This window comes from Conger conger, chromosome 8, assembly GCF_963514075.1.
Source record: "Conger conger chromosome 8, fConCon1.1, whole genome shotgun sequence".
Taxonomy (NCBI): domain Eukaryota; kingdom Metazoa; phylum Chordata; class Actinopteri; order Anguilliformes; family Congridae; genus Conger; species Conger conger.
In genome coordinates, this window is record NC_083767.1 from 26,422,568 (window position 1) to 26,444,721 (window position 22,154).

The 22,154-nt window shown below is 45.4% G+C and overlaps 1 protein-coding gene across 4 annotated transcripts in view; it reads right to left on the reverse strand.

The window, feature by feature from the left end:
• pigg (phosphatidylinositol glycan anchor biosynthesis class G (EMM blood group)) overlaps nt 1-22,154 on the reverse strand; it is a 142,674-nt gene that overhangs the window by 115,166 nt on the left and 5,354 nt on the right. For 3 of the 4 annotated variants that reach the window (XM_061252010.1, XM_061252012.1, XM_061252014.1), the window contains exons 2-3: nt 21,117-21,322; nt 4,321-4,530 (exon numbers count right to left, since the gene is read on the reverse strand). In XM_061252010.1, coding sequence (XP_061107994.1) covers nt 4,321-4,530; nt 21,117-21,322 — 416 coding nt within the window. The remainder of the gene's footprint in view (nt 1-4,320; nt 4,531-21,116; nt 21,323-22,154) is intronic. The other variant, XM_061252011.1, reaches the window with a different exon arrangement.

The following is a 22,154-nucleotide window of genomic DNA, read 5'->3' on the forward strand; positions in this document are numbered from 1 at the left end:
TACGCACGCCATGGGGGGAAAAAGGAATGTTAGTTACTTTTAAAGGTGTTAGAAAACTGCTGTGTATATACAAAATGGTTATTCGCACATGTGCTCCTAAATTAATTTTACAGCTTGCACATCTTTTTTAGGAGTAAATGCAAGTAAAATGCTTGCACTGTCGATAACCTGATGTGTCCAATTGGCACCAAATTTGATTAATACCAATTTGCAAGCCAATCAACCAGACCAGTTGAAAGTCAGAAAAGTGACATGATGAACAAGGAAAATCTGAAATAGCCACCAATTCAAGATGGTGGTGACCAAAAATATACATCAAAATGTATCAGGTTGATATGCTTAGTCAGGGCAGGAGGTTTGAAATGTCAACTTAAAAACAGGTTTGTCATGATTTAAAAAACAAATGTTGAGCTCTGTTGGGACACCCTGTTATTAAATTTGGCTAATTATTTTTGCTTGTCCTAGGCATGGAGCCAACAAGAGACACACCATCACTATGTCAAACAATTTGGTATTTTTATGTAAAAAGCCACACCCACATGCAGGTTAATTGGCTTACTGCAGCCATCACTTTTGAGTTCTGACAATCTGAATAACTTTTAAGGAGCAATATCTAACACATTAAAGTTTCTTGAAAATTGGTAGGAGGATTTTTTCAGCATTTAATTTATTCAACTATTATGCTGTGTTGTTAAGGCAAATTATAGACTAATTGCCGAATGAAGGATCTACATTTACATTGATTAAGTTACATTCTGCTCACAGATGTCCAGCAGTCTGCAACTACGTCCAGGCATGCTGGTCGATCGCATGTCATTTTTTAAATGCATCCATTAAAATGATAATTCTTTGTGTTTTCATCCCTCTTCCCTATGGATTCTGGCTGACAGAGTTAATTGGCAATGAATGTGCCCAATCTGCTGCTATTGAGAACTTAGATTGTGCCCTCAAAGTCCCGTGGTCACGTTAATGTCCAACATTTGTGTGATATACAGTAACATGTTAACACCGTCGTGGTGACGCTGTCACAACAAATTTGATCTGGGCTGCAAAAATGATCCGGGTGACGTATCGAACAGCCGGATGTAATTTGCTGTGACAGACTTATTGGCCTTAAAATAAGTCTGGCCTATTTTAAAGCAGGGAATCCTCCTGGAATCCTGTAAATAATTCTTTTTTACATTTTGTACAGACAACATAGTCGACTCATCTAATTTTAATTTTATGCCAATGGTTTCTATACAATTAGGGTTATATTTTCAAATAACATAAACTTTGCCAATGCATTTGATTTTATACGGCATAGGGCAATCTTTGTTGTGGAAGGATTAATGGAGTCATTTTAAAGCAGGGAATTCTCATATATCCAATGGATATGATAGGCTACTGATCTAAGGATTTTTCTATAATGGCAACAATTCTACTTCATTTTAGAAATGGTTAAACAGTCATGGAAAATGCAGGTTAGTTAGCTCTGGCCAACATCAGATATAAAGGAAATGTAGGGGAAAATTCACAGAACAAAAGATCTCCCTCCTAAAAGTCAAAATCAGACTCCACCTTAGTGAGCAGGCTGGTTCCTCCAAAACTCTGTTTAATATATCCATATCCATATTAAAGTATGATATGTACCCTGTATAGTTTCAAACTGATTAACTGCTAAATTGTGCTAGAATTACACAGTGAGCCAGCCAGCTGGGGGGGAGGCGTCTCGAACTGTCAAGGACATGGGCAGAGCGAGATATGACTTTACAGCTGATTTCTCCGGGACTCTTTATGCCAAAAGTGTATCTATATGCAAGTGACTTATAATCACTATATCCCATGAACGCTGCTTGTTATCAAATCAAATGAACCTAGAACATTAATTATAGCTGAGCTTATGAAAACGCAAGAAACCACACTGAAAACTGTTGAAATGAGAGCAAAGAATGCAAAGAATCAAACGTACATTTACTCCCTTGGAAGAGAATAATTAATCAAATGTTTAGTATGTCTGTATATTAGAAAAGTATATTAGAAGTGAATATTAATGAAATGTTTAGTGTGTGTTAGAGGGGGGGCATCCAGAACTTTATGAGGTCTGGCAGTTTGCCAAGAGCAGGTGCGGGGTGAAGTGAGGACAGGGGGAGTCCTGAACTTTGTTCGTAGTTGGCAGAATGCCCTGAACTTTGTACAGAGTTGGCAGAGCATAAGGACCGTTGGCAATTTGCCAATGACGTTGTGGGAGGAGCGTTGGGAGGAGTTACGATAAGAACAGTGTGGGTGATTTGCCAGAATGAGGTTTGAGGAGGAGTTCTGGAGAACTGTTCCGGCTTTATGCACGTGTGCTACTAAAGTCTGATTTTCCTGAAGAACTTTCTGCCGTGGTGTCGTCTTTTCCCTCATGAAGATGTTTTTCGACAAATTGAAGATTTGGACTCTGTCGTTTCCTAGACACGACAGAAACAACACTTTAAATAAGTTGGATCATGATTGCACTATTAGGCCAAGTAAGTTAGACTATTGTCGTGAGCACGGGACCCCGTGCCGAGCTCAGACCTCACGTTCCCACAAGCAGTGCCCCACGTCTCAGAGATGAACTCTCTTTTCCTTTAAGTATTTTCGAACGTCCTGGAGAACTGGTAAGTTCTACGGAACTTCCAGCCCAGTCTCGAAGTGAAGTGGTGTGACGCAACGCTGTTATATGATCTCCTGTATTCACTGTATTCCTCTTGTTATGTCCTGGTGTATTAAGTTATTGTTATGCTTAGAACTGCCTGGTATTTTGGCCCCGCGCTGCTGTGTTTTGTTATTGTGTTCCCCTATACAGGTGAAGGTGAGGATGCATCGTGGTTGCTGGGAAACCTGACCGGAGGATGCAAGGAGATGGATGCATCAACAACTGTTGCGGGGGAGACACCTTGAAGGATGCGCCGACCGGAGGACGTTGTGATCGTCACATGGAAACCGGACGAGAGAATTCGGGACGTAACACTCTAAAAGACCCTTTCTTTATTAATTCACCCTCTCTCAGATATGATTATAGTCAGATATACTTTATTATAATCAAAAGAATAGAGTTATACAGCTCACAGGTTAAATATCATCTTTCAGTTTGCTAATCACATACATTGCTTTATATTCTTTCAACCGTATACCGGTGCCTTTACGTGATTCACATAAGGTTCATATAACCCCTTTGTTTTTCTAATTCACCTTTCCACCAGATGTTAATATCAAGATACACCCTTCAAATATCCATCCTCTTTGGCCTTAACCTTATCCTATAGCTCCCCCTTCAGGGAGATGAACGTAACTATTCACCCCCCCTCTAATCGGGCTACTTAAACCCTCACTTTAGGTCAACACGTTGAGATTCAAATGAAAGGCTTGTCGGAGCAGCCCTTGCGAATCTCCCTTTGCGCACTGTTAATACAGCTTTTCAATTGAGAAGTGGTCATCAGTGAGTTACTTCACCGGTTCCAATTTGAATTCCACCACAGGAGAATATTCCCAACAATATAAAACTCTACAGTCTATTAGGTCATTATTACTTTTTAGATTTATTAAGTCTTCTGCTGCCGTGCTTATCCACTTAGAGGTCTGAATGCGTTGTGTTCAGAGATGCTCTTCTGCATACCACTGTTGTAATGTCTGGTTATTTGCGTTACTGTCACCTTCCTGTCAGCTTTGACCCGGACCTCCCTCATTGACAAGGAATTACTGCCCGCAGAAGTGCTGCTCACTGGATGTTTTTTGTTTTTGCACCATTCTCTGCAAACTCTAGAGACTGTTGTGCCAGGAGATCAGCAGTTTCTCAGATACCCTAACCACCCTGTCTGGCTCCAACAATTATCCCACAGTCACAGTCACATTTCTTCCACATTCTGATGGTTGATATGAACATTAACTGAAGCTCCTCACTCGTATCTGCATGATTGTATGCACTGCTGCCACACAATTGCCTGATCACATGAATAAGTAGATGTATAAATAAAGTGCTCAGTGAGTGTTAGTGCCACCCTATGGGTAAATTGGTCCAACTACCTATTTTAATTTGAGTGCTATACCACCACCAAGTGTCTAACTTCACACAACCTTCAACCACTGTGCCAAGTTTTGTAAAAAGTTATCACACATACATTACATTAAATTAATGGCATTTGGCAGACGCTCTTATCCAGAGCGACGTACAGTTGATTAGACTACGCAGGAGACAATCCTCCCCTGGAGCAACGCAGGGTTATGGGCCTTGCCTCTCCCCACTTTTCGTCAAAACCCCAACAATTCAAGACCACCTTCACCACTGGACACTCCTGGCACAGCCCCACCCCTTACCTCTGTGTAGTCCGACACAAAAAACGAGGTTGTGCCATCATATTCCATGAAGTGCTTCGGAAATAGTCTGACCCAAGTGTCATCTCCATAGAAGATTATCCGCTTTCCTGCTGCCTTAGCCTGCCAGAGGAGATTGTCCTCCAACAAAACGGGTGAGTTCAGGTTCATCACCACATCAACAAAGCCAGGGATACTGCCAGTGGTCAGGGCCTGGGGAAGTGGGGAGGGGGGGGTCAGACAGGGACATGCACAGAGGAAAGGCATCCTTTTGATTGATCTGTGGGCTATGGGATTACAGCATGTACAGTGCATCCGGAAAGTATTCACAGCGCTTGGAAAGGCACACACCTGTCTATATAAGGTCCCACAGTTGACAGCGCATGTCGGAGCGCAAATTTATTAAAAATAAAAAACGAAGAAATCACATGTACATAAGTATTCACAGCCTTTGCTCAATACTTTGTTGATGCACCTTTGGCAGCAATTACAGCACCATCATTTTTGAATATGATGCCACAAGCTTGGCACACCTATTTCTGGGAAGTTTCGCCCATTCCTCTTTGCAGCACCTCTCAAGCTCCATCAGGTTGGATGGGGAGCGTCAGTGCACAGCCATTTTCAGATCTCTCCAGAGATGTTCATCCATCCATCCATCCATCCATCCATCATCACCCGCTTATCCGGAGTCGGGTCGCGGGGGCAGTAGGCAAAGCCGGGTATTCCAGGCGTCCCTCTCCCCAGCAACGCATTCTAGCTCCTCCTGGGGGATCCCGAGGCGTTCCCTGGCCAGGAGCGATATATAATCTCTCCAGCGGGCTCTGGGTCTCCCTCGGGGTCTCCGCCCAGTTGGACGAGCCCGGAAAACCTCCAAAGGGAGGCGCCCGGGAGGCATCCTGATCAGATGCCCAAACCACCTCAATTGGCTCCTTTCGACGCGAAGGAGCAGCGGCTCTACTCCAAGCTCCCTCCGGATGTCCGAGCTCCTCACCCTATCTCTAAGGCTGAGCCCGGCCACCCTACGGAGGAAGCTCATTTCGGCCGCTTGTATACGCGTTCTCGTTCTTTCGGTCACTACCCAAAGCTCGGGACCATAGGTGAGGGTTGGGACGTAGATGGACCAGTAAATCGAGAGCTTCGCCTTCGGGCTCAGCTCCCTCTTCACCACGACAGTCCGGTGCAACGCCCACATTACTGCTGACGCTGCACTGATCCACCTGTCGATCTCACGCTCCCTTCTACCCTCACTTGTGAACAAGACCCCGAGATACTTGAACTCCTTCACTTGGGGCAAAGACTCGTTCCCAACCCAGAGGGAGCAATCCACCGTTTTCCGGCAGAGGACCATGGCCTCGGACTTGGAGGTGCTGACTCTCATCCTGGCCGGTTCACACTCGGCTGCAAACCGCTCCAGTGCGTGCTGAAGGTCACGGTCCGATGAAGCCAGCAGAACCACATCATCCGCAAAAAGCAGAGATGCGATTCTGAGGTCACCAAACCGGACGGACACTCTCCTCACCTTGGCTGCGCCTTGAGATCCTGTCCATGAATACCACAAACAGGACCGGTGACAAGGGGCAACCTTGACGGAGTCCAACACCCACCAGAAACGTGTTCAATCGGATTCAAGTCTGGGCTCTGGCTGGGCCAGTCAAGGACGCTCAGAGTTGTCCTGAAGCCGCTCCTTTGATATCTTGGCTGTGTGCTTAGGGTCGTTGTCCTGCTGAAAGATGAACCGTCACCCCAGTCTGAGGTCAAGAGTGTTCTGGAGAAGGTTTTCATCTAGGATGCATCTGTACATTGCTGCATTCATCTTTCCCTCAATCCTGACTAGTCTCCCAGTTCCTGCCGCTGAAAAACATCCTGCTTCCACCACCATGCTTCACTGTAGGGGTGGTATTGGCCAGGTGATGAGCGGTGCCTGGTTTCCTCCAAACATGACGCCTGGCAGTCATGCCAAAGAGTTCAATCGTTGTCTCATCAGACCAGAGAATTTTGTTTCTCATGGTCCTTCAGGTGCCTTTTGGCAAACTCCAGGTGGGCTGCCATGTGCCATTTACTAAGGAGTGGCTTCCGTCTGGCCACTCTACCATACAGGCCTGATTGGTGGATTGCTGCAGAGATGGTTGTCCTTCTGGAAGGTTCTCCTCTCTCCACAGAGGAACGCTGGAGCTCTGACAGAGTGACCATCGGGTTCTTGGTCACCTCCCTGACTAAGGCCCTTCTCCCCCGATTGCTCAGTTTAGATGGGCGGCCAGCTCTAGGAAGAGTCCTGGTGGTTCTGAACTTCTTCCATTTACGGATGATGGAGGCCACTGTGCTCATTGGGACCTTTAAAGCAGCAGAAATTTTTCTGTACCCTTCCCCAGATTTGTGCCTGTCTCGGAGGTCTAAGACAATTCCTTTGACTTCATGCTTGGTTTGTGCTCCGACATGCACTGTCAACTGTGGGACCTTATATAGATCAGTGGAAACAGGATGCACCTGAGCTCAATTTTGAGCTTCATGGCAAAGGCTGTGAATACTTATGTACATGTGATTTCTTAGTTTTTTATTTTTAATAAATTTGCAAAAATCTCCCAAAAAAATTATTTCATGTTGTCATTATGGGGTGTTGTGTGTAGAATTTTGAGAAAGAAATGAATTTATTCCATTTTGGAATAAGGCTGTAACATAACAAAATGTGGGAAAAGTGAAGCGCTTACTTTCCGGATGCATTGTATTTACAATACTGCAATATTTTTAAAAGGTGACAAGAGACATTACATACAGTCCCCTCCAAAAGTATTGGAACAGGCCAATTTCTTTGTTTTTTAAAAATTAACACATTCATTTGAGCTTTTATTTCCTGGCATTTACACCTAGATGTGTTAATCTACTTAGAACATAGCACCTTTGGTATTAGACCACCCCATTTGTAGGTGAGAAATAGTATTGAAACAGAGAGTTCAGTAAATAACACTTAATATTTGGTAGCATATCCCATGCAATAACTGCATCAAGCCTGCGACCCATTGACATCACTAAACTGTTGCATTATTTTTTTGTGAAGATGTGTGAGCCCACTCCAGAAGCAGCCATGCAAGCCCAAGCCATGACACTTCCTCCACCGTGCTTCACAGATGAGCTTGTATGTTTTCGGATCATGAGCAGATCCCTTCTTTCTCCACACTTTGGCTTTTCCATCACTTTGGTAGAGTGACTTTTATCTCCAATTCCATATTACTCACTCTAGCTAGCCAGGTCAACTCCATTCATTATCTATACAATCATTTCCAGTTAACATAGCCATCTAGCTTTCTATCTCGCAGGAGTGTTGCTTGACATGAGAAGAAAATTCATTAGAAAAACGATATATAAAAATGAATTAATGGCTTACAGGTGAGTACTTACAGAAAAAAAACAACTCACTTCTAACCAGTGTTTAGTAGCCTACAATCTTGCTGTATATATGCTACATCAGGCTGTTCTCTAACCATTTGACTTCTTGTTCATTATTATTCAATATTAAAAGGGGCAGTTCACCCAAAAGCTGAACAACCAGGCATCTTCACTGTCTGGTAGTAGCTAACAAAACATTGGCGCAAAATGTAATGTGCATAAAAGGTAGGCAGTTTTACTGAATATGTGATTTGCCCAATCCAGAGCACAACAGTCTTCCACAGACATGTGTTGCCTTCTTTGTCCACCTAAACATACAGATGTTTCAGCCTACGAGAACCCAACATCCAACTTGAGAAAAGAGGAGGGGTAAGTTTTGGTTATCGATTTGTTGACTACATTTATTTAGCAAACGTTAGGAACATTGTTGGCAAGCAAAGAATGTCACGCATTGTTAATGTTAAAAACTAGTTTTAGACATTAACTTGTGGCTGAAATTGCCTGGCGTTTGATAAAGATGACATTTATTTCTGTTTATTGTTTTATTATTTGATTTAGGCAGTGTTTCAATTTGCACAGATCTAATTTATATTTTGTTTATTACCACTTTATTGGAAGTTAATTTTTAAATTGTATATGTAAAATAATATTTCCACTTATCCAGAGTACTACAGTGGTTGTGTGTTTGATTTGATGCTCCCTCCTTGGGAGATCTGCAAGGCAATAGCAAATTCGCATTTTTAGTTTTTACTAAATAAGTTGGAATAAGTTCAAAGACTCCATGACACGGCCTCACAAGTATCAAGATACCTCGCCCGGAAAAGGGAAACCGGGGCCCTGTGGGCTCACCACCTGCAGGGGTCGGCATCGGAGTCGGGTGCTTTGCCCAACGGGCAGTAGTCAAAGGCGGGGATCCGGGCGTGCTGATCCTCGGCGTCGCAGACTAGTTCTGGGGACGCGGACCGTAACCTCGCTGGTGGGGAAGGAACCGGAGCTAGTGCGTGAGGCGGAGCGGTACCAACTAGATATAGTTGGGCTCACCTCCACGCACAGCACTGGATCTGGAGCCAAACTCCTGGAGAGGGGCTGGACTCTGTTATTTTCTGGAGTTGCTCAGGGTGAGAGGCGCCGGGCAGGTGTGGGGATACTCACAAGCCACCGGCTGAGCGCCACTGTGTTGGAGTTCCACCCGGGGAACGAGAGGGTCGCCTCTCTGCGACTATGCATTGCTGGGGGGAAAGCTCTGACTGCCGTTGGTGCTTATGCACCAAACGGCAGTTCAGAGTATCCGGCCTTCTTGGAGTCACTGGGCAGCATCCTGGAAAGGGTGCCTCCCGGAGACTCCATAGTTCTGCTGGGCGACTTCAACGCTCACGTGGGCAATAACGGAGAAACCTGGAAGGGGGTGATTGGGAGGAATGGCCTGCCCGATCTTAATTCGAGTGGTGTCTTGTTATTGGACTTCAGTGCTGGTCATGGATTGTCGATAACAAACACCATGTTCAAGCATAGGATAGCTCATAAGTGTACTTGGTACCAGAGCACCTTAGGCCAAAGATCAATGATCGACTTTGTGGTCATATCATCAGATCTGCGGCCGTATGTCTTGGACACTCGGATGAAGAGAGGAGCAGAGCTGTCAACTGATCACCACCTGGTGGTGAGTTGGATCAAGTGGCCGGGGAGGCTGCTGGACAGACCCGGTATACCCAAACGTGTAGTGAGGATGAACTGGGAATGTCTGGCGGAGGCCCCCGTCCATGAGGTCTTCAACTCCCACCTCCGGAGGAACTTCTCACGCATCGAGTCCGAGTGGGCCATGTTCAAAGCCTCCATTGCAGAGGCGGCAAGCAGGAGCTGTGGCCAGAAGGTCATCGGTGCTTGTCGGGGCGGCAGCCCAAGAACCCGCTGGTGGACACCAGCGGTGAGGGAAGCGGTCAAACTGAAGAAGGAGGCCTTTTGGGTTTGGCTGGCCCAGTGGTCCCCTGAAGCAGCAGACAGGTACCGGGTGGCCAGAAGGGCTGCGGCTTCGGCAGTCGCTGAAGCAAAAACCCGGGTATGGGAGGAGTTCGGGGAGGCGATGGAGAAGGACTTTCGGTTGGCCTCGAGGAAGTTCTGGCAAACCATCCGACGACTCAGAAAGGGAAAGCAGGGCTTGTCTCAGGCTGTTTTCAGCAGGGGAGGAGAACTGCTGACCCGGACTGGGGATGTTGTCCGGCGGTGGAAAGAGCACTTCGAGGAGCTCCTGAACCCAAACAACACGTCCTCTATGGAAGAGGCAGAGCCCGAAGACTTGGGGCAATCTGCACTTATATCCCTGGGGGAAGTTGCTGAGGTAGTCAAAAAGCTCCTCTGCGGCAAGTCGCCGGGTGTGGATGAGATTCGCCCTGAGATGCTGAAGGCTCTGGACATTGTTGGGCTGTCTTGGCTGACACGCCTCTTCAGTGTCGCATGGAGGTCGGGGACAGTACCTGCAGAGTGGCAGACCAGGGTGGTGGTCCCCATTTTCAAGAAGGGGGACCAGAGGGTATGCTCCAATTATCGGGGTATCACACTCCTCAGCCTCCCCGGGAAAGCTTACTCTAGGGTACTGGAAAGGAGGCTCTGACCGATGGTCAAACCTCGGATTCAGGAGGAGCAATGTGGCTTCCGTCCTGGTTGTGGACCAGCTCTTTACCTTGGCAGGATTGCTGGCGGGGTCATGGGAGTTTGCCCATCCAGTTCACATGTGCTTTGTGGACTTGGAGAAGGCTTTCAACCGTGTCCGCCGGGGAGCCCTGTGGGGGGTACTGTGGGAGTATGGGGTACCGGGGCCGTTGTTACGAGCCATCCGGTCCCTGTATAACCAAAGTGAGAGCTGCGTCCGCATCCTCACCTTCAGAATGCACTGGAGTGGTTTGCAGTCGAGTGTGAAGCGGCCGGGATGAGAGTCAGCACCTCCAAGTCCGATGCCATGGTTCTCTGCCGGAAAAGTTCAAGTATCTTGGGGTCTTGTTCACGAGTGAGGGTAGAAGGGAGCGTGAGATAGACAGGCAGATTGGTGCAGCGTCAGCAGTAATGCGGGCGTTGCACCGGACCGTTGTGGTGAAGAGGGAGCTGAGCGAGAAGGCGAAGCTCTCGATTTACCGGTCGATCTACGTCCCAAACCTCACCTATGGTCACGAGCTTTGGGTAGTGACCGAAAGAACGAGATCGCGTATACAAGCGGCCGAAATGAGCTTCCTCTGTAGGGTGGCTGGGCTCAGCCTTAGAGATAGGGTGAGGAGCTTGGACATCCGGAGGGAGCTCGGAGTAGAGCCGCTGCTCCTTCGCGTCGAAAGGAGCCAATTGAGGTGGTTTGGGCATCTGATTAGGATGCCTTTTTCCGGGCTCGTCCAACTGGGCGGAGACCCCGAGGTAGACCCAGAACCCGCTGGAGAGATTATATATCTCTCCTGGCCTAGGAACGCCTCGGGATCCCCCAGTAGGAGCTGGAATGCGTTGCTGGGGAGAGGGATGCCTGGAATACCCAGTTCAGCTTACTACAACCGCGACCCTACTCCGGATAAGCGGGTGATAATGGATGGATGGATAGATGGACTAAATAAGTTTATAACCACCATGTGGCAACTGTGAGCACTCCAATCCATAGTGGTCTGAAATACTTGCAAGGTTCCAACAGTAGGGGGGCAGCAGTGTGCACAAAATATGTGCCACTGGGAATTTAATTAGGAGGCAATGTGTATTAACCACAGACCTCTTGATTTCCAAGCGAGAGTGAGAGCTGTGAGCTGTACGACTTAACTGTATGACTCAACTTAATGGTAAATGGTTGGCATTTATATAGCGCCTTGATCCAAGGCGCTGTACAATTGATGCTTCTCATTCACCCATTCATACACACACTCACACACCAACGGCGATTGGCTGCCATGCAAGGCGCCGACCATCTCGTCAGGAGCATTTGGGGGTTAGGTGTCTTGCTCAGGAACACTTCGACACAGCCTGGGCGGGGGATCGAACCGGCAACCCTCTTACTGCCTGAGCCATGCACAGTTTAAACATTTTAACATCATTTTAGATACATATGTTTCTTTTTATTTTATTTGACATGCTGTATTAGAGTCTTATTTTATTTATGTTCCTCCCACTTTTAACTAATTATTTTTCCAAATATCTATCTATCCAACTCAGGCCACATCTTGGCAGCCTGACCCCTCTCACCCGCTGAACTAACCCCAGCGCGGTTAGCCCTGTGGCTGGGACAGCTAAATTTGTACCCAGGTATCTTAAAGCAGGCCAACTTTTTTTAGTTGAGTCTATTATATGTAACCAATGTGTTTTTACACTTCCCAATCCCTGTTATGACTTGGGCTAGATGTAGAACAAATACATCCTTTTCCAATTGCTCTGTAAACTTTTCTAATCTGGTTTCAATACCCTGTCTACAACTGCGAGCCTTGAAGCCTGTTCAGGAAAAAATTATAATTAAACTAGCCATATTAAATGTTAGATCTTTCGCGAACAAGTCATTCTTAATTAACTATTTAATTACTTCCCATCAACTTGATATTATGTATTTAAATGAGACATGGTTAGATAAATATGCAGGTGCACAAATTCTTATTGAAACAGCACCTCCCAACTTCAGTTTTATGGATGTTAGTATAGCTGAGAGGAAAGGGGCGGAGTAGCTGCCTTATTCAAGAGTGTACTTCAATATAAGCAAATGGTGATTTCTCATCTTTTGAATATCTTTCTGCCATATTGGAAGGAACTCCCTGAATTTTACTGTTAACTTTATATAGGCCGCCTAAATATTGTGTACTTAAATTTTTATATTCACATGGATAATTCCAACGATAGTGCCTCTCTACCCTACTGAATACTTTTGAATCGTCTCAACATGAGCCAACTCAGAATCGTGGCCATACTTTAGATTTAGTCATTTCAACGGGTTTGAATATTTCAAATGTGACTGTAACTTATGTTGCTTTGTCTGATCACTGCTGTGTTTTCTTTTTATAATCCCTGATATTGATATTAGATCTGAAGCTATGAAAAAATGGTTTATCAAGAAAAATACTCCTTATTATTGTTTATGGAGGCCTTTCTTTTAGGCCTTCTAGATCATTTAAATTAAAAAATTAGTAAAATTATTGATATGATTGGACCTGTTAGGACTAAATTAATTTCTGGTCAGCAAAAAGCTCCACTAAGAAATGCTATGTCAGTAAAAGCCATGAAGAGTGAGCGCAGATGGTGAAAATCAAACCTTCAAATGCACTATGACATATATAGACACTTTGTTTGTACAATTTAGAAATAAGAAATGCCATCATCATTCTGACCAGGTGTTTAGTATCGCTGTGGACTTTCCTCTAGACGCGGTAACGTTGATTTTTCAATTTCATTTGAACAGCAAGGGTTAGGGCTTGAGCCAGTTTGCTTGTCTATTACCTGTTAATCACTTCTACTGGTTGCATACCTGTAGAGTGTTTGAACATTTGTCTTAAATAGCTTAAATAGCTGTGGAATTTATCAGTAGATTAGCTTTGATTTGATATTGTTTGTGAGCAATTGTAGGCGATTTAAATAGGTGTGTCAGAGCGACGCTAGCGACGCTAGCGACGCTCCGTCCCAGTTTGTGATGTTATGTTTCACCCCATCCCAGTCTGCTCTCTCCCTCGAAGACCCCCCCTGCGACGTGGGCCTCCACGGCGTCGGAACCCCTCCTACCTCAGCTACCCCCCGCTGACCCCCTGTGAGGACTTTGTTGTCACAGGGGGACTATGGAACTGCCAGTCTGCCACTCGGAAGGCTGACTTCATCCCTGCGTATGCCTCCCTCCAGTCCCTACAATTCCTTGCCCTCACGGAGACCTGGATCACACCTGACAACACCGCCACTCCCGCTGCCCTCTCATCCTCCTTCTCCTTCTCGCACACTCCCCGGCCTTCCGGCCGTGGCGGTGGTACTGGTCTTTTAATTTCCCCCTCGTGGAAATTCTCTGTTCTCCCCCTCTCTGACCTGTCCATATCCACTTTTGAATTCCATTCTGTTGCAGTATCCTACCCTACTAACCTTTTCATTGCAGTTATCTACCGTCCTCCAGGGCCCCTGGGAAACTTCCTTGATGAGCTAGACACCCTTCTCAGCTCCTTCCCTGAGGATGGCAGCCCACTGATTCTCCTTGGAGACTTCAACATCCACCTAGAAGCCTCCCAGGCTGCTGCCTTCCTACCGCTAATCCACTCCTTCGGCCTCTCCCTGCAACACTCTCCTCCAACCCACAAGGCGGGCAATGTCCTAGACCTTGTCTTTGTGAGGAACTGCTCATGCTCCGATTTCACGGTTACCCCTCTGCATACATCTGATCACCACTTCATCTCATTCTCTCTCCCTCTTCCTCCCCATCCTCCTCCCCCTCCTCCCACCCACACTTCCTCAACCCGCCGTAACCTCCGCTCCCTCTCACCCTCTTCCTTTGCCAGCACCGTCACCGCCTCACTCCCCCCTCTCAAATCCTTCTTCAAACTCCCCACTAACTCTGCATCTGCCACCCTCCTTTCATCTCTCTCCTCCGCCTTTGACTCTCTCTGTCCGCCTGTCTCAAAGCCACCTCGCACATTCCCTCCCAGTCCTTGGATATCTGACACCCTCCGTACCTCCAGGGCCAGCCTCCGCGCAGCGGAGAGGAAGTGGGGGAAATCCAGAGACGCTTCAGACCTCACGACTTACCAGTCTCTCCTGGCGGCATTCTCTTCCGCTGTCACTGCCGCCAAAGCAAAATACTATCAAACACAAATTCAGAACTCCGGTTCTAACCCCCGGAAACTTTTCTCTATTTTCTCCTCTCTCCTCAACGCACCGCCTCCTCCTCCTCAGTCCTCCTTCGCTGCTGATGACTTTGCAGATTTCTTCGATGAGAAGGTCACAATCATCCGCAGATCCTTTACAACCACCGCCCCCCTCACTGTGCCCTTCCCCCCCCTCTAGGCCCATCCCTTCCTTTTCCACTTTCTCCCCCCTTACAGACTCTGATGTTTCTCAACTCCTGCTCTGCCACCGCCCTACAACCTGTGCCCTTGACCCTATCCCCTCTTCTCTTCTACTATCTTCTACTAACTATCACACCTGACATTCTCCCATTTGTCACCTCCCTTGTCAACTCCTCCCTGTCTTCCGGCTGTTTTCCGGCATCCTCCAAGAGGGCCCACATCACTGCGCTGCTAAAAAAGCCTACTCTGGATCCCTCCATCATCCAGAACTACCGCCCGGTATCTCTTCTTCCTTTCCTTTCTAAAACTATAGAACGAGCCGCTTCTACTCAACTTTCTTCTTTCTTTTCTAACAACAACCTGCTAGACCCCCATCAGCAGCCTCCCTCTCCTCTGTCCTCATTCTCCTAGATCTCTCTGCTGCCTTTGACACTGTGGATCACTCCATCCTCCTATCTGCCCTCTCAGCAACGGGCATCTGTGGCACAGATTGGATTGAGTCCTACCTCTCTGGTCACTCCTTCCAGGTTGCCTGGGCTGGTTCGGTATCGACACCTCGGCCCCTCGCCACAGGAGTTCCCCAGGGCTCAGTCCTAGGCCCGCTTCTTTTTTCTCTTTACACTCGCTCCCTTGGCCCTGTGATCACTGCACATGGGCTATCCTACCACTGCTACGCGGACGATACCCAACTCTTCGTCTCGTTCCCGCCGTCTGATACGCAGGTTTCAGCCCGTATCTCTGCTTGCCTGAGGGACATCCAGAGCTGGATGGACAACCACCATCTAAAGCTCAACCCAGGCGAGACTGAAATGATATTCATCCCTGCCAAATCCTCTCCCCATCTGGATCTCTCCATTTCCCTCGGGGATACCACACTCACGCCGTCACCCAGTGCAAGGAACCTCGGCGTGGTGATGGACAGCAGACTGTCCCTTTCCAAGAACATTGCAGCGGTGACCCGGTCTTGCAGGTTCTTCCTATACAACATACGGAGAATCCGCCCCTTTCTCACCCCCTACTCGACCCAGCTCCTGGTCCAAGCGATGGTTCTGTCCCGCCTGGACTACTGCAATTCCCTCTTGGCTGGCCTCCCAGCGTCCGCCATCAGACCCCTCCAACTCATCCAGAATGCAGCAGCTCGTCTGGTCTTCAACCTTCCCAAATACTCACACGTCACCCCCCTGCTTACTTCCCTCCACTGGCTGCCTGTCATGGCTCGCATCAAATTCAAAACATTGGTAATAGCCTTCCAAGCAGTTAAAGGGTCTTCCCCAGCTTATCTACAAAAAATCATCAGACCCTACACCCCTGCCAGACCTCTTCGTTCAGCCTCCACAGGCCGCTTGGCACCTCCCCCTCTCCGAACCTCCACCTCACGCTCACGACTGCTGTCTGTTCTGGCTCCACGGTGGTGGAACGAACTCCCTGTTGAGGTCAGAACTGTAGAATCTCGCCCCACCTTCAAGCGCAAGCTGAAGACGCACCTCTTCAAGCAGCACCTCTCCCCGTCCCTCCCTACCTCCCTGTGAACCTTAATTGTTGTCTCTGTGATGTGCTTTGTGTATCGGTATTTTTAGTTGGCTAGGCAAGCAGTGTTTGCATCGTTCACTTTGGTCACTTTTGCTCTGTTTGTTTGTTTATTTGTTCTTAAAAAATAAAAAAATAAAAAAATAAAAATAAGGCCCTCGTCCTTATCTTTGTTGTACAGGTAGCAGTTGAAATTGTACTTCCCTCTAGGGTCTTTCAGCGAACTTATCCCTGGTTATGGGTATGCACTTTGGATAAGAGCGTCTGCTAAATGCCAATAATGTAATGTAATTAGATAACCTATTAACTCTTCCATCTCTAACAATTATGTAGTGCTGCCTTCACATCCAAATAGAGATAACATGATAAACATGACTCAGTTTGAGATCATTGATTGTAAAACTCTTCAGGAAACTGAATTAAGGCTTAAGCCTTCCTCCTGTTGCCTTGATATTCTGCCTACAGACCTTGTTTTTAACTGCCTGCCAATTAAGAGCAGCCTAGATGTGTCTGTTCAAAATAATACCAGACCAATATCTAATCTACCTTGTATTGGAAAAGTTATTGAAAAAGTAATTAATCTGCAACTTAGTAACTTTTTTTTATTTGTAATGGCTGCCTTGACAAATTTCGATCTGGATTTCGCCCTCATCGCAACACCGAGACTGCCCTTATCAAGGTCCTGAATGACATTCGTTTAAATACCGACTCTGGTAAAATTTCAGTATTAGTGTTACTAGATCTTAGCGCCGCATTTGACACTGTAGATCATAAAATTCTGCTTGACAGATTAGAAAATTGGGTTAGACTTTCAGGCACGGCCCTAAATTTGTTTAAGACAATTATCTAAAGGACAGAAAGGTTTGTCTCCATGGCAATTTTACTTCGGAGCACATTACAATGAATTGTGGTGTCCCCCTAGGCTCAATCCTTGGGCCTCTATTATTCAATCTTTACATGCTCCCGCTAGGTCAAATCTTACAAACAAATAATATTGCTTACCACAGCTATACAGACGACACCCAAATTTACATAGCTATCTCGCCAAATGATTCTGGTCCAATAGACTTTGTCAATGCATCAAACATATTAACGCCTGGATGCGATTTTCAGCAGTTAAACAAGAATAAAACTGAGATAATGGTTTTTGTGGGGCGGCACGGATGGTGCAGTGGGTAGCACTGCTGCCTCACAGCAAGGAGGCCCTGGGTTCAAATCAATTCAATCAATTCAATAACAAAATCAGCTTACTATCACCTAAGAAATATTGCAAGAATCAGAGAATGCCTAAAAAGGACCTAGAAAAGCTTATTCACATATTTATCTCCAGCAAATTAGATTATTGTAATGGATTATTAACAGGCCTATCAGAAAAAGTGATTTGCCAACTTCAACTTCTCCAAAATGCCGCTGCTAGAGTGCAACAAGAACATTTTATCACATCACGCCAATTCTTAGGTCTTTTCACTGGCTCCCAATCAATCAGAGAATTACCTTACAAGTTACAAGTGTACAAGTTACTAAATGGGCAAGGGCCTTCATATATCTCCAATCTACTCTTGCCATACGAACCCCCCAAAGACCTAAGGTCATCTGATGCTGGCTAATTAAATATTCCAAAAGGTAAAAAACATGGAGAGGCAGCCTTCTTACTATGCTACCCAGAGCTGGAACAAACTCCCAGCAGATATTAGAAATTCCCAAACTCTAAGCCAAATACATTCATGCTATATATAATCAAATCTTTGCAGACCGTTTTACCTGTTGTTTTTCCTTTAACTTATGATTGTTTTTAAATTCTAATTTACTTTAATAACACCTTAATGGAATGTTTTTCTATGTCTTATGTAAAGCACTTTGAGTTGCTTTGTGTATGAAAATGAACAGAAGAAAAAACTAATTTCGGTGTGACCACCCTTTGCCTTCAAAACAGCACTCTTCTAGGTATATACTTGCACAGTTTTTGAAGGAACTCGGCAGGTAGGTTGTTCCAAACATCCTGGAGAACTAGCCACAGTTCTTCTTTGGATGTAGGCAGCCTCAAATGCTTCTGTCTCTTCATGTAATCCAAGACAGACTCGGTGATGTTGAGATCAGGGCTCTATGGGGGCCATACCATCACTTCCAGGACTCCTTGTTCTTCTTTATGCTGAAGATAGTTCTTAATGACATTGACTGTATGTTTGGGGTCGTTGTCCTGCTGCAGAATAAATTTGGGGCCAATCAGATGCCTCCCTGATGGTATTGCATGATGGATAAGTATTTGCCTGTACTTCTCAGCATTAAGACCATTCATTCTGACCAAATCCCCAACCCCATTTGCAGAAATGTAGCCCCAAACTTATTAGGAGCCTCCACCATGCCTCACTGTTGCCTGCAGACACTTGTTCTTGTACCGCTCTCCAGCCCACAACAAACTGCCTCCTGCTACAGCCAAATATTTCAAATTCATCAGTCAGACTCATCAGTCCAGAGAACCGGGCGGCATTAATGGTGCAGTGGGTAGCACTGTCGCCTCACAGCAAGGAGGTCCTGGTTTCGAATCCAGGTCCCACTGGTTTCTGCCAATTCTGAGCTGATGTCTCTGCTGGACATCTTCCGATTGCGAAGGGAAGTAAGCATGATGTGTCTTTCGTCTACTGTACGTAAGTTTCCTTGGCCGACCACTGCGTCTACGGTCCTCAACGTTGCCCGTTTCTTTGTGCTTCTGCAATAGAGCTTGGACAGCACATCTGGAAACCCCTGTCGGCCTTGAAATTTCTGCCTGGGAGAGACCTTGCTGTTGCTGTGCTCAGTCTTGCCATGGTGTATGACTCCTGACATTAAACGTCTTCAGCAACATCACCTTGGAAGCAGAGTTTGGCTATTCCTCACCCAGTTTTAACCCTCCTACATAGCTGTTTCTGTTTCAGTTAATGATTGTGATTCAACCTACATGTTAAATCGGTGATCATTAGCTCCTGTTTGGTATAATTGGTTAATCACACACCTGACCATATGCCTGCAAAATCCCTGACTTTGTACTAGTGTACAAAGAAGAATTGATGCTAGTTAGAAGGCAAAGGGTAGTCACACCAAATATTGATTTGATTTAGATTTTTCTTCTGGTCACTCACTTTGCATTTTATTAATTGATAAAAATAAACTTAACATTTCTATTTTTGAAAGAATTCTTACTTTACAGCATTTTTTCACACCTGCCTAAAACTTTTGCACAGTATTGTATAACCGTAAATAGTTGGCTAGACCTCAGCTATAACAATAAAATTTTGTCTAAGCACATTAGTTGGATATGTTACTGCTCAGGGGCATCATTTGAAAAACATAGCCAAAAATGCCTCAATGAATTTATGGTTGTACAAAATACAGCATGTCTATAGCATATGTTTGGATAGTTAAGTTTGGTCACTTTTGCTCTGTTTGTTTGTTTCTTTGTTCAAAAAAAATAAATAAATGGCCCTTGTCCTTATCTTTGTTGTACAGGTAGCAGTTGAAATTGTACTTCCCTGGTTATGGGTATGCACTTTGTTGTACGTCGCTCTGGATAAGAGCGTCTGCCAAATGCCAATAATGCATATCACTGGAAAATATTTCCAAAATCCAAATATTTCGAAGTCATGACACAGACAAGGGGTGATTGCCAAGATATTCAGTAATAGGCTACTCATTGGAAGAGAGATATTAGTACTATAGAATGATGAACGGCACAGAACAACATAGGCTTCCTGTCTGCTAATACAAGTCTTTGCGCTTGTTTTTTCCAAAGTGAAAAAAGCAACAAGTTTTTCCACATTTGTAGCTAGACTACAATTGTTAAAAGTAAATTTGGAATTTACAATTCATTTAGGTATTCAACTCCCAGCCATGGTTCACAATCGCAATATCCTATACATTTGTTGGGGCTTGTTTTGATGGCGAGGTCCCATATTTGTGTCGAGACTTGTTGAAATCCAAACACCTGAAGTGTCATTTCTCATTGTCATTTTACCAATGAAATTAAAAACCTGATTTTATTTCATTTCAAAGGTAATACAAATACAAGTGACGTTTTGTTTCTGATTCTAATCAGATCTAACATAATCTGATGTTTTTCGGCCGTGTGCCTCTGATCAATGCTGTGAGCTTGCAGTACAGCTGTTACAGCCACATAGCCGATCTCGCCACTGTAAGGGAGTTCAGCTGGTGGAAAAAGTAAAAGAATGAAAGGAAGCGCTTATTTAAGCTCTCATTTTCATAGAAAGGATGAGGCAACATGCCCTTAGTAATCATCCAAGTCACATACTGTGCAATATGCTCTTTTCTGGTTGAATCGTGCTTACGCTTAGAGGATTGCTAGAGTTTTCTTTCATCTAGAGATTTGTCATGGAGCTTTCGTTGCCCATTAAATCATATAGGTGTAAAACCTAATACTCATGCAACCTATTTTACACTGAGGTATTTACAGATTATCCGCTTCAAAATGTGGCTTGCCATTACCTACACCGATGTGCTTTCTAGTCGATGGTGCTGCAATCATGTTAATATGCCTACTCTGAAATTCTATGACCCCACTGCTGTGGGCTACCCACAACTCCAATTAAAACTTTTCCCTAAATGTTTTCTTTTTTTTGGAGTTAAGCTACTGCAATAATGCAGGATTTAAATGTTTTTCAAAAAGTTAACAGGTTAAGACGTTCGCCATTTTGGTCAAGTGTCCATTAACCAGTTAATCAATTAACCATGCCCATCCCTAGTATGGTTTGCATTAAAACACAAAATTTTAGAGCTTGTCAGGTGGCCAAACTATGTGGCACTTGAAACTCAACAAGTATTTCATTCAATTAGAATTTGTTTTGTGCTTTTTAAAAGCCATCTCAAAAACTGAAACTTTGGATCACTCTGAAAATGTTGTGAATTCAAAGCTCTTCTTACCTTGATACGCGGCATGGTGACTGTGGGGGGCCGGGCCTTGGCCACAAAGCTGTGAGAGGAGCCCCGCTCAACTAGGTGTTGAGTGTATGGCATGTACTGCTGCCCCTTCGACCCGAACACAAAATCTTCCCTCAAAGCATCTATCAGCACTATCACCACTCGGTGAAAGAGAGGTGCCGGGACTTTGGAGGAGTTGGGATTATTTCCTGCAAAACAGAAACCATAGCATTGGAATATTCTGCCAGAGTTTAACAGGTCATTCCATTATTACATTACATTATTGGCATTTGGAAGACGCTCTTATCCAGAGCGACGTACAGTTGATTAGATTAAGCAGGAGACAATCCTCCCCTGGAGCAATGCAGGGTTAAGGGCCTTGCTCAAGGGCCCAACGGCTGTGCGGATCTTATTGTGGCTAGACCGGGATTAGAACCACTGACCTTGCGTGTCCCAGTCATTTACCTTAACCACTACGCTACAGGCCGCCCTATCATTCAATTCTATTGGGCTACACCACCTCACAACTAGGCATAGGCCGGTTTCCAGTCTCTCGATATACCTGTTTGAAAAAGTCACGGTTCTAAAACCACTAAAATGTCCTGTCATAACCTTCCGACTGTATGAGCTGGTTTTCAGCAGGTTCCTGCTCTGCAGCACAAAAGACACAGTTCAACACATTATTTACATTAAACAACTAGACGAGGGTGACAATGGGGATAGGAACAGTGTAAAGGACGTATGGGAGAGGGCAAAACGAGGTTTGGGGGCAAGGATAGAAAACATTGGACATAGGATGTGGCAAGGGCATTTGATGGGGCTTAGGTGGTGTAGTAGAGTAGATGAGCCAGTGAATGTATATTGCGATCCTTCCATCAGATTAATTTTCTTTAAGCTACTTGCACTTTTCTGAGTATTTTTCACAGCCTGTAATGAGAGGAGAAGGTATCTTTTGGAGAAAAAAGGGTGAAGGCCTTTGTAGAGAGCCAAATGTGAAGCATAGAGCTGAATCCAGTATGCTTTGGGGTTGTGTGACAGCTG